Source organism: Neocloeon triangulifer, unplaced genomic scaffold (genome assembly GCF_031216515.1).
Source record: "Neocloeon triangulifer isolate White Clay Creek 2 clone unplaced genomic scaffold, ASM3121651v1 ptg000014l, whole genome shotgun sequence".
Classification (NCBI taxonomy): Eukaryota; Metazoa; Arthropoda; class Insecta; order Ephemeroptera; family Baetidae; genus Neocloeon; species Neocloeon triangulifer.
In genome coordinates, this window is record NW_026775556.1 from 441757 (window position 1) to 452075 (window position 10319).

The window sequence follows — 10319 nt, forward strand, 5'->3', positions numbered from 1 at the left end:
ATGAATCTAATCTGGTGATGAACTTATTTCTTTGATAACCATGAAAATTTGAAGAAAAAACGACTTTATTGGAATCGTTTGAAGGATTTCCTTTTAAAGAGTTGATTTCCGTCCGCATAATTTAGGCTCATTTACGTAAACGTCACCTCCATTCAAAAACCGCAAATTTTACAGCCAGGGCCGAGGAAGCGCCTCGAAAAGAACAAATTGTGACGCGTTTTCGAGTAAAAGTCAGTTAATTTAACCAGCGTAGGCTTCGGAGTTTCGCAAGAAAAAGAAAAGCGCACCAACCGCATCTCAATTAGCCATACCTTGTTGTGAGAAATTTACATTGTTCAACGGCGAGATGAAAAGAAATATTAAGATTTTGAAAATGAAACATTTTGGAATTTGACGTTTGAGCCAAATGAAAGGGCAATAAAATTGAAGAGGCTTCCTTTGTTTTAATCTAATGCGCGGCGTTCACAATAAAAACTTATATAAAATTAACGACGCTATTAATAATTAATCTGCATGCCGAGGGGCATGTTAGGAAAGACACACGGAAATCCCAAAACTCTTCGCGCGCGGATTGTTCACAAATAACTAATTGCAATTTCACCTCTTGCGCAATTCATTGTAAAAAAAATATAGTCACTACTTTCAGGCTATAGTGAGAAAAAAAATCTCATATATCGATTATTTTATGCCAAATATCAAGTATTTAAGACCTCAAAAAAATAGAATTTTTGATGAAATGCACAAATAGTGTTTATTTTTAAATGCAAAGAGCAGTGAAATTAGAACGTCCATTTTTTATAAGAAAAGCATTGTGACTTTTTTTGGATTTTTATTTTTAGTTTTGTCGAAGTGGTGAAAATTAAATGAAATTATTTTATTCAAAAGGTTATACTTTTAGTCACGAATTATAATTGCTAAAGTTCGAGGACAATTTGTTTTTAATTTTTAAGAAAAATTACAGTGTATTTTTACTTTCAAATACTAATTATTAAAGTAAAATAAATAAAATTAAAGAAGGATTGATATTTGGCCTAAAAACTGAAAAACGTGCAATTCGAAAGAAGGAAAGAAATTTCAATTCTTCAACTGATCAAAATTAAAATTTTCAAATGAAAAGGAATCCTTTACTTGAAAATTTACACCTCTGGCAGAATCAGAAAAATCCAAATTCCCTAAAAAATCATAAAATCTTCCAGATATTTGTAATTGAAGTCGCTAAATAGTTTGAGAAAATTTTCGTAATCAATCTTAAATATTTTGAATCTGCAGACACAATTGAGATCCATTCTAAGAATGAAGTTTGAAGCGAATTTAAAAAAATCATAAAGACTATTCTCACTCATTTTCGCTCATTTTGAATGCAAAAATATAATTTTAACAATATTTTCTAACCTTTTCTTTTAAAAAAATTCTATATTTTGAATATAAATTATCAAATTTAAAAATTTTACAGTAAAATTATTAACAAATTTTCGATTTTAATTTACAAATAGTCAAATTTATTTCAAATAATTGATTATTGGATTCCGATAAAATCGAGAACAATGGCAAATTGAAATGTGTGTTATTTGAATGGCCGGAGGCAACAATAGCACTATGAAATTAGGCAATAAAATGCGTCTCTCGATCGAAGGGAATCGATTTCGGAGGTGGCGAGAGAACCATAATGTGCAGAGGCATGCAACGAGTGCAGGTCACGACGCGGTGGGAGGTGAGGAGAGTCAGGGTATCTTTTCTCTCTTCGCGTGTGAGGTGCCGTATGAAGATGCAGCAGCGGCGTTGGTGGGATGCGAGTTGACCCGCCGAGAGGAAGGAGGGGACCTTCCATCCCAGGGTTCATCCATTTCACTTTCACGCAGTCCCTGATACTCACTCCTGCGATCATCCTCTCAACATCCAGGTCAGCCTTTCCGACTTTGTCTCGCTCATTTTTTTATTTCATATAACTCTTTACTTCTAGTCGTGTTAATCATACTTTTTCTTCTTTCCAGGTATTTATTTCCACGATTTTATTTGCAAAATTCAGTCTAGAATAAATATATTTAAAAATGTCTTGTAGCTAAAAGTTTTGGTTTTGCTAGCCAGATTTAATTTTATTTTTTAAATCTATCCAAGACTTTTTGAATTAATAACTTGGTTTCGTTTTTAATTATTGGTTAAAATTGCTAATTTTTCAGCCTTCCAAAGTCTCAAAATTTTGAGCGATTCATTAAAGAAATTGGAAATTTTTCATGTCGCAATTAATTGCAAATATTTTTATAAAAAAAAGTTTTGTTACTATAAATGGATATTTAAGTTTGCTCTATTTTTATAAAGAATTCCCCTAAATTGGGCGGTCCAAATCTCCCAGGAGCTTATGATATTGAAATAATGATACTACATACTAATTTATTGAGTTCATTGCAGGTTCATTGAATCTTACATCATAATAATATTAAATTTGATCCTCTTGTCACTTTCTTAGATCAATTCCTAAGACGTTATGTAAATATTTTGTAAATGGCTTGGATTTATTTACAGCAATTTAACGACATAAGTTTAAAATAGATGAGTTTGCAAAAATACACCAGCTTGATTAATTGCGAGTTAACCAGAGTTTTTTAATGATCTAAGAAAATAAATCTTAAAAACAGTTCTATTGAAGCGTTGATTTGGTAAATTTTTATATCAAAACTCCATTCAATTTTTATTTAATTCTTAAAAAAATTTGCTCCTTAATTGTGATATTTATTAATTATTACAAATGTCAACAAAGTTAGTGACAAAAGTTCTTATTAATATTATCAATTAAAAAGAAAAAAGATGATAAATATTTTTCATCCTATAAATTTTCTGCTTCACGTTTGACATTTGAGATTAATTGGAAATAATTTGTCTGATGTCAAAGTCTGTCTGCCAAACAAACCACACTTTTTTATTAATGTTTTGTTATCAGTCAAGCCATAAACGGTAAATAAATTTTAATTCACCTGGTTAATTTCGTGGCGGCACCTAAAATAGCTCCTTTCATCAAACTGTCAGCGGCGTGGGCTGTTATTAGTGTAGACGAAGAAAAAAATTGAAACACGCGTCGGCCTAGACAGCTCTAGAAACAAAATTGCCTCGTCATCGCTTACAAATATTTGTATAAAAGATTTGCCTATCCAAACACAGCAGCTCCTTTCAGCAAATATTTGCTATTTTTCTAGCAAACAAAAGTAAAAAAAGTAATTAATTTATATAAAAAATATGTTTCTACGTTCAGAGATGTTTTACGATTTGTAGAATTGCGCACGCCGCGTGCACAATGAGGACGAAAATTATGCAAGATGCGCTGAAAGATCCATCCATCCTCTCTATCGACACTTTGCTAAGGTTATCGCGTGGCCTAATTTTGCTGCTCGCGATTCCAACAGGGCTGTAAAACCGGCCAGGTGCGCTCTCGGACCCCACGGGGCTAATTACTCTCTCTCTCTCAAGAGCTGCTACACTTGCATAAAATTAGTCTCCGAGTGAAAAAAAAGAAGCTATATTTTCGCAGCTTTCTGCGGCGCCGAGAAATGCCAAGGTCGCCCAAATCACGCAGCCGTTTATTCGTTTATGGCCGCGCATCTGCCTTACCTAACGCGCTCCTTTCACTATCTCTTGAGCTGCACAAATTTCTTTTTTGCTTCAAACGAATTTTCCTTAATTCGTTATTTGAATAATTCACAAATTTCGAGCCAAATCAAGAAAGCGGTTTTTTTTTCTAATTAGCGCAAAGTCCGGTTTGCGTGTTTCTTTTAAATTGAATAAATTATTTCACTTTGGAGGTCGCAAAACCGAAAGTCAAAGCAAGACTTTCTTGCACGAGTTTTTTAATTAAACATGTAAAAAGAGTCGCCTAGATTGCGATTCTAATTCACCTGAAACATTCAATTAAGATCTGTGTTTCATTTTACATACAATTCTCATCATTTTCCTTGGCTTTTTATTGCTAGTAGTTTCAAATATTTGCTTTCATTTATTTAAATAAGTTTTTAATTTTAACAAATGAGAGTATTCCTCATAGAAAAGGTGAAAGGTGTTAATTATTTAAGCAATTTTTAAATTTGATTTAAAACTACAAAAAATTTAATTTTTAATCTTTTCTCCTCAAAATTAGTTTCAATATTGGAAGAACCATTTTTTATTTAATAAAACTGTGATTAGTGAGGATATTTTAATTGTTATTTTTTCAATAATTTTATTTCTAGAAACGATTTTTCTCCCTCAAAGCAATGTTAAATTTTGCCTCTATGAACTGCTGTAACTTTTTAAGAGATGCTTGTTGATTTAGGTTTCGTTGTTCTTAATTGAAAAAAAAAAACAATCTCGTCCAAATTTTCAAAGCAAGAATAATAATTTTTAAATGGCACATTAAGAGATGGTTTCTTCTTCCATTAATATTCAAAGCGGTTTTGTTAATGCGGGAAAAAAGCAAAGAAAAAGTTCAGTAGTTTGAAATTTTTTTTTTTAAATTCGAGAAAAATCTCAAATAGTTTTGATATTAAATCATTGTATTACAGTCACTTATTTCAAAATCTCATTTCTGTTTGTGTTCAGTGTCAAATGACCTTAGGTTTTAAGTAAATAAATTAATGTGACTAAATACTTGGAAATAATATTCAATAAAATAATTCTAAACCACAAATTTCACGGACCTTTGCTAATGTCAGAATCATTAACTTCTTAATAACTTTGTAGAGCTTAGCGACGCATAAACCAGTTCCAATCAAAAGTTTTCGCTGAATCACCTTGTTGTTAACAGGGTCCTTTGAAAAAGTCTGCGCATCATTTAGATCCGCGCGCGCTTAATGAAATATTATACAAAAGCAAATAAAAAGACTCTATTTACAATTGTTGAAAAGAAGCGGAAGCAAAAAATAGAGAAATCCAAACAAAAGAAAGCAGTGCTTTACTCTTCTTTCTTTCACTCGATTTTGCACTCGAGGTCACGCGGCGCCCTTTTGCATTTTTATTCTTTGTCACTCGTCAGAGATGGGCTCGGCCGCACCAATCGCGCTTTCTTTCCTCCTTTGCATGCCGAAAGTTTCGTTTTTTGTCAAGGCGAATAAATAAATATAATAAATTTCGGCGGTGTGAGATTTATTCAGAAAAATGGTTTTGATGTAAGGTGCATTACGCGTTCAATTGGTTCGTCGGCCGCTGGAAAGAAAGTTGCTGCCTCTCATCTTCGCTGGGTCAAAGGTCCGCAGTGAAAGCACCTTGGGTGAACTATGTGGTACTTGTTGCGATTGGCCCCGCGGAGAAGAGAATCTCCTCGCCCGGGGACGTGCAAATATATCATTTTTTTTTATCCGCCTACGAGCTGCAGAAGAAAAAAAACGAGCGTGAAAATCGTGCCAATCCTTGCTTTATAAACATAAAAAAAAAATAGATATTTTTTCTCTTAATTAAGGAAGAAAAACTTCATCCGTGTCGTAAAATTGGAAAATAAAATAATCGAATTTGCATAATAAATCTCTCTTTTTTTGCGATGAAAAAATTTAGAAAATGACCGTGTCATCTATCTCGAAAGGCGTAAAAAAAAAACGTCTCGTGGCTTCAGAAAATGAGTTTGTTATGAGAGAAACCTTCAATTCGCGTCGCCAATTAGCCGTTATTATTTTTATATTTCTCACCGGGCAAAACTGGGTTCTCAAAATCTCATCCTAGCGCAAGGACGTCGCTCTCCATTTATATAATAATAATGCAACGGGATTCGCCACTTGGCGTTGTTATTAATGAGTCTGCTCGGTTACAACAACGCAGGTCAGCGCAGATCATTTTAAAACCATCAACTCAAAAATTATTTTCCAACGATACCCTTTTTGTATTCAGGAATTAAATGTCATTTTATTATTTCGTAAATCGATATTCAATCATCTCTGCTGGTGCTGATTTATGGGAGAAATCTCTCGGCCGTATTTGGTGCGAGATTGTGCGTAAACGAGTTGCGAAAATGACCGTCTCGAATCGATATTGTCTCAAATTAATTATTGCACCAATCTCTAGTTTGAAAAGTTCAAGTAAATCACACGCATCTTTCTCTGCCGGGCAGACGGGCACCTGCAGGATATTATGGCATATAAGGCACATAATTAGATGTCGGGCCGCGCGTTGCGTCACCGCGGCTCATCTCCGAGACTCATCAAATGCTAAGCACTTTCTCCGCCACACATTCACTTTTATGCAGAATCGCGCGCGGCACCGCCGGCCACGCTATTTTACTGGCCCTAAGGCTTTATTACTATTATTTCGTCTCGCAATCCTCAACGAACTCTATCGGCCGGTCCATTAGGCCATTTTTACTATTTATAATGGAAAAAACGAAATTTTAAAAGAACGTTTATTATATTTTATTCCAGACTGAATTTTAAAATTTATTGTTTATCTTCTTCAAACAATGACTTATTATTATCTTGTTAATTTTGTGTCCATTTTTGGTTTGCAGGTGCCGCGTATTTTGCAGAAGGCGAAACCAGGACTACGACTAAATGAGGTCGCTCATATTAGGTAAATTGACCCTTCATTGTATTCAACGCCTTATCTCCATCTGATAATCTCCTCGCTCGCCACAAGCAGGAAATTCTTTCGCAAATTTGAATATTATATATCCTCATCCTCTTCATTTGGAGAACACATTTGATTCCGAGAACAAATAAACATACTTATCGATCCATTAATTGTTGAATTGCTTAAAATCGACAGTTTGCAAAATACACGTGTGTGTGCTCCAGTTAATTGTGTCCTTCTTTCTCATCCCCTGGTCGCCTGGCTGGGAGTTGTGACGACCGGGAAAGAGAAAGTGTGTAGGAGGCATTGTTTGAAAATTCACACATTGGAAATGAATCGTAGTTAAATCACAATCTCACGTCACAGACGCGCGAACCGGCAATTACGCCAGGCAATCCTAATGAAGCGATTTTTGGCACTATCCCATGGCAAAGTTTTGAATAGACGAGAATGTGTTTTTAATTCGCTGATGATTTTATCTGGAGAGATTGAGTAATAATTCCCAATACAAAATTGCAAATCCCACACTTACTTTATTCAATGCTTGGAATTGATAAAAACTTATTTCAGCCTGCACCGCAGCGGTGCTGCTCGCATCAGGCTGCCTTGCCCAGAGACGACCACCCAACTACAGCCAGGACAACATGCCTGAGACCAGCTTTGACTGCGGCGACAAGGACATTGGTGGCTACTACGCTGACCCTGAGGCTGACTGCCAAATGTTCCACGTTTGCGTCAAAATGGGCCCAGCTGAGGTGCGATATTTTGTTCTTTTAAAATTACATAAAATTAAAATAAATAAATATTTTTCAAATTTAAATTTGTTTTAAATAAATTAATTTACTTTACATAGATACATTTATCTTCAATTTAAATCCATTTATATAGATAAATTTATTTTAAATTTCAAATTTAAAATGCAGATTTCAACAATTACATTTTATTTCATTTCAGGCGACCCAAGACTTCCGATTCCTGTGCCCCAATGACACGATGTTTGATCAGGAAAACCAAATTTGTGCCAATTGGTTCGACATTGACTGCGAAGCGTCAACCCTTTACTACAGCAAGTCGTTTGACCTCTTCCGCGTGGGCCGTGGCCCGGCTCCCGACGATGTCCTCCAGCGCGCCCCTGTATCAGACAAGTTCCTGTCCGTGAAGCCTGTGAAGCCTGCCAAAAGGCCTCAGCCACCCAAGCCTGCCGAAGACGAGTTCTTCCGCACCGCTTCCAGCTCGGACATCCACCGCGGTAGGGATGAGGAAGATGAAGCTCCTCCCGCCCCAGCACCAAAACCCTCTCCCAAGCCAGGCCAGAGACTTGTCCGTCGCAAGCAGCACCGTCGTCTGCGCCCTCAACAAGCCCCTGTTGAACCTCAGAACAACGTCAACCAGCAACAACCGCAGCAACCTATTCAGAAGAGAGTAGAGGCCGTGACCCCTCGTCTGGACGTTTCGCAATCCCCAAGAAAGGATCTGCAGCCACCGGTGGAAGCTCCTTCCGCCGTGACTGAGTCTGCAACGGTGACCAACACCTTCACCCCTGAGGAAACCGTTAACCCTGCATCCACCATCTCGCCCACGACCTACGCCGCATTCCAAGCCAGAAAGAACGCCCAACGCAAGACCTCTGCTTCCCCTGGCAAGAAGATCAACACCGCTAACAGAACTCCTCTGCGCCCAGAGAACCAGTTCATTGCTGTGTCCACTACGCCCGCCACTACCGGATTGCCCGAGGAGAGACCTCAACAGCCTATCAATAATCAACAGAGGAGAACTCAACAGAACAATTTCAACAACCAACAGAGGCCTCAACCCGCTCAAAACTTCAACCAGCAGCAGCCTGCCAACTTTAACAACCAGCAGAGGCAAACAACTCAGCAGCCTGCCAACAACTTCAACAATCAGCAGAGGCAAACAACTCAGCAGCCTGCCAACAACTTCAACAATCAGCAGAGACAGTCTCAGCCTGCTCAAAACTTCAACCAACAGCCTATCAATAACAATAATCAACAGAGACAACCTCAGCAGTCTGCTCAAAACGTCAACCAACTTCAACAAGAGCCTGCCAACTTCAATAATAACCAGCAAAGGAAACCTGTTCAACTTCCAATCAACAACTTCAACCAACAGCAGTCTAGCAATTTCAACGACAATAACCAACGTCAGCCTCAGAAGAATTTCAACCAGCAGCAACAACCCAGCAACGTTCAAAGAGCGCCTCAACAGCCCAACAACTTCAACCAGCAGCAGCCCAATAATTTCAACAACCAGCCCCGCCAGCCTCAGCAAGCCGTTGCTCAGCAACCAAATAGTTTCAACAACCAGGAGCCCCAGCAAGCCGTCAGTCAGCAGCCCAACAACTTCAGCAACCAGCAACGCCAGCCACAGCAAGCCGTCAGTCAGCAGCCCAACAACTTCAACAACCAGCAACGCCAGCCTCAGGCTGCTAACTTCAACAACCAACAATCTTCAAACTTCAACAATCAGCAAAGGCAAACTCAGCCACCCAGCAACTTCAACAACCAACAGAACAATTTCAATAACCAACAAAGACAACCCCAGCAAAATAGCTTCAACAACCAACCTAGACAACCTCAGAAACCCATCAACGTCCAACAGCCACCTGTGAACCAGCAGTTCAACGACTTCCAGAAGATCAACAACAAGCAGTCCAGCCAGGCACCTCAGCAGAACAACTTCAACAACTTTCAGAAGGTTCCGGTGAATGAACAGAAAGTGAACCAACAGAGGCCGGTCGCAAATAACAACCAGCAACAGTTCCAGCCGTTCAACAACTTCAACAACCAGCAGCAAACCTCACCCAGCACCTTCAACCCCAGCTCGTCCTTCAACCCCTCCTCTAACGCTGTGAGCCAAACACCGTCTGCCACCTTGTACTCTCCTGTCACCTTCAACCCGCGCCAGCGCCAGAGCGTCTCTCCGAAGCCCTTCCAGGTGCGTCGTCCTCAGAGGCCGCGCGAAAACGATTTCTCCGAAGAGAAGGAAGACGAACTCCTGAGGACCGCCCACTCCTCTAGCTTCAGGGCCTCCGACCTGAACGCCATCCACCGCGCCCAGCAGTCAAGCCCGCGTCCCCAGCAGCCCACCTTCGGCGTGACCAATGCCCCCACCAAGCCCCCTGTGAGCCTCAGCTCGCCGAAACCGTTCAGCAGAGCCAGTTCTGCCGCCAGCAGCGCCCAAACCACCCCTCGCGTGTTCAGCAGCAGCACCTTCGCCCCGCAGTTCTCCTCGTCCAGGCAGAGTGTGAGCAGCACCTTGCGGCCGGTCACCGAGACCATTCCCGCCTTTGGCTCCAGCAGCACCCTGAAACCCGCGCACAGCAAGGCCAACGCCAATTCCGACTACGATTACGCCTACTACGATGACACGCCGTTCGACCAGTACGAGGGCGTCGAGCAGATCAACGAGTTCGCCAAAACCAAGCAGGGCTAATTAAGTTCATTAATTAAATTAAAAAATGGTTTTGTGTGTTGGTGCCGCGCACGTGCTGAAAGACTCGAATGTGTTTGAAGGTTTCCTGTAAATATTATCTATATCTGTATTGTTGCGAGTTTATAAAAATTAAGTTGCAGCTTATTCAAGACCACGCACGAGCTATTGTACTTTTGCCAAATTTTGGGGGATTTATGGGTAAAAATGTGACGGTGTAAAATTATCTCTGTGAATAAAAGTGGATATGAGTGCAAACTTGCTCGTTAACCTGCAAAATAAATACAAAATAAATAATACAACTTCTTTGAAATTTTTATTCCTCTTATACATCTCAAAATTTATGACATCAA

At 39.1% G+C, this 10319-nt stretch overlaps 2 protein-coding genes across 2 annotated transcripts in view; both read left to right on the plus strand.

Moving 5' to 3' along the window:
- Positions 1 to 10319, plus strand: part of LOC132202105 (DNA mismatch repair protein Msh2) — a 75839-nt gene that overhangs the window by 7456 nt on the left and 58064 nt on the right. The gene's annotated exons all lie outside the window — the stretch shown is intronic.
- LOC132199342 (GATA zinc finger domain-containing protein 14-like) lies at positions 1825 to 10274 on the plus strand. Its single transcript, XM_059623983.1, has 4 exons — positions 1825 to 1900; positions 6455 to 6516; positions 7087 to 7271; positions 7471 to 10274. The coding sequence occupies exons 2-4, from the start codon at positions 6498 to 6500 to the stop codon at positions 9967 to 9969; spliced, it is 2703 nt and encodes a 900-aa protein (XP_059479966.1). The 5' UTR covers positions 1825 to 1900; positions 6455 to 6497; the 3' UTR covers positions 9970 to 10274.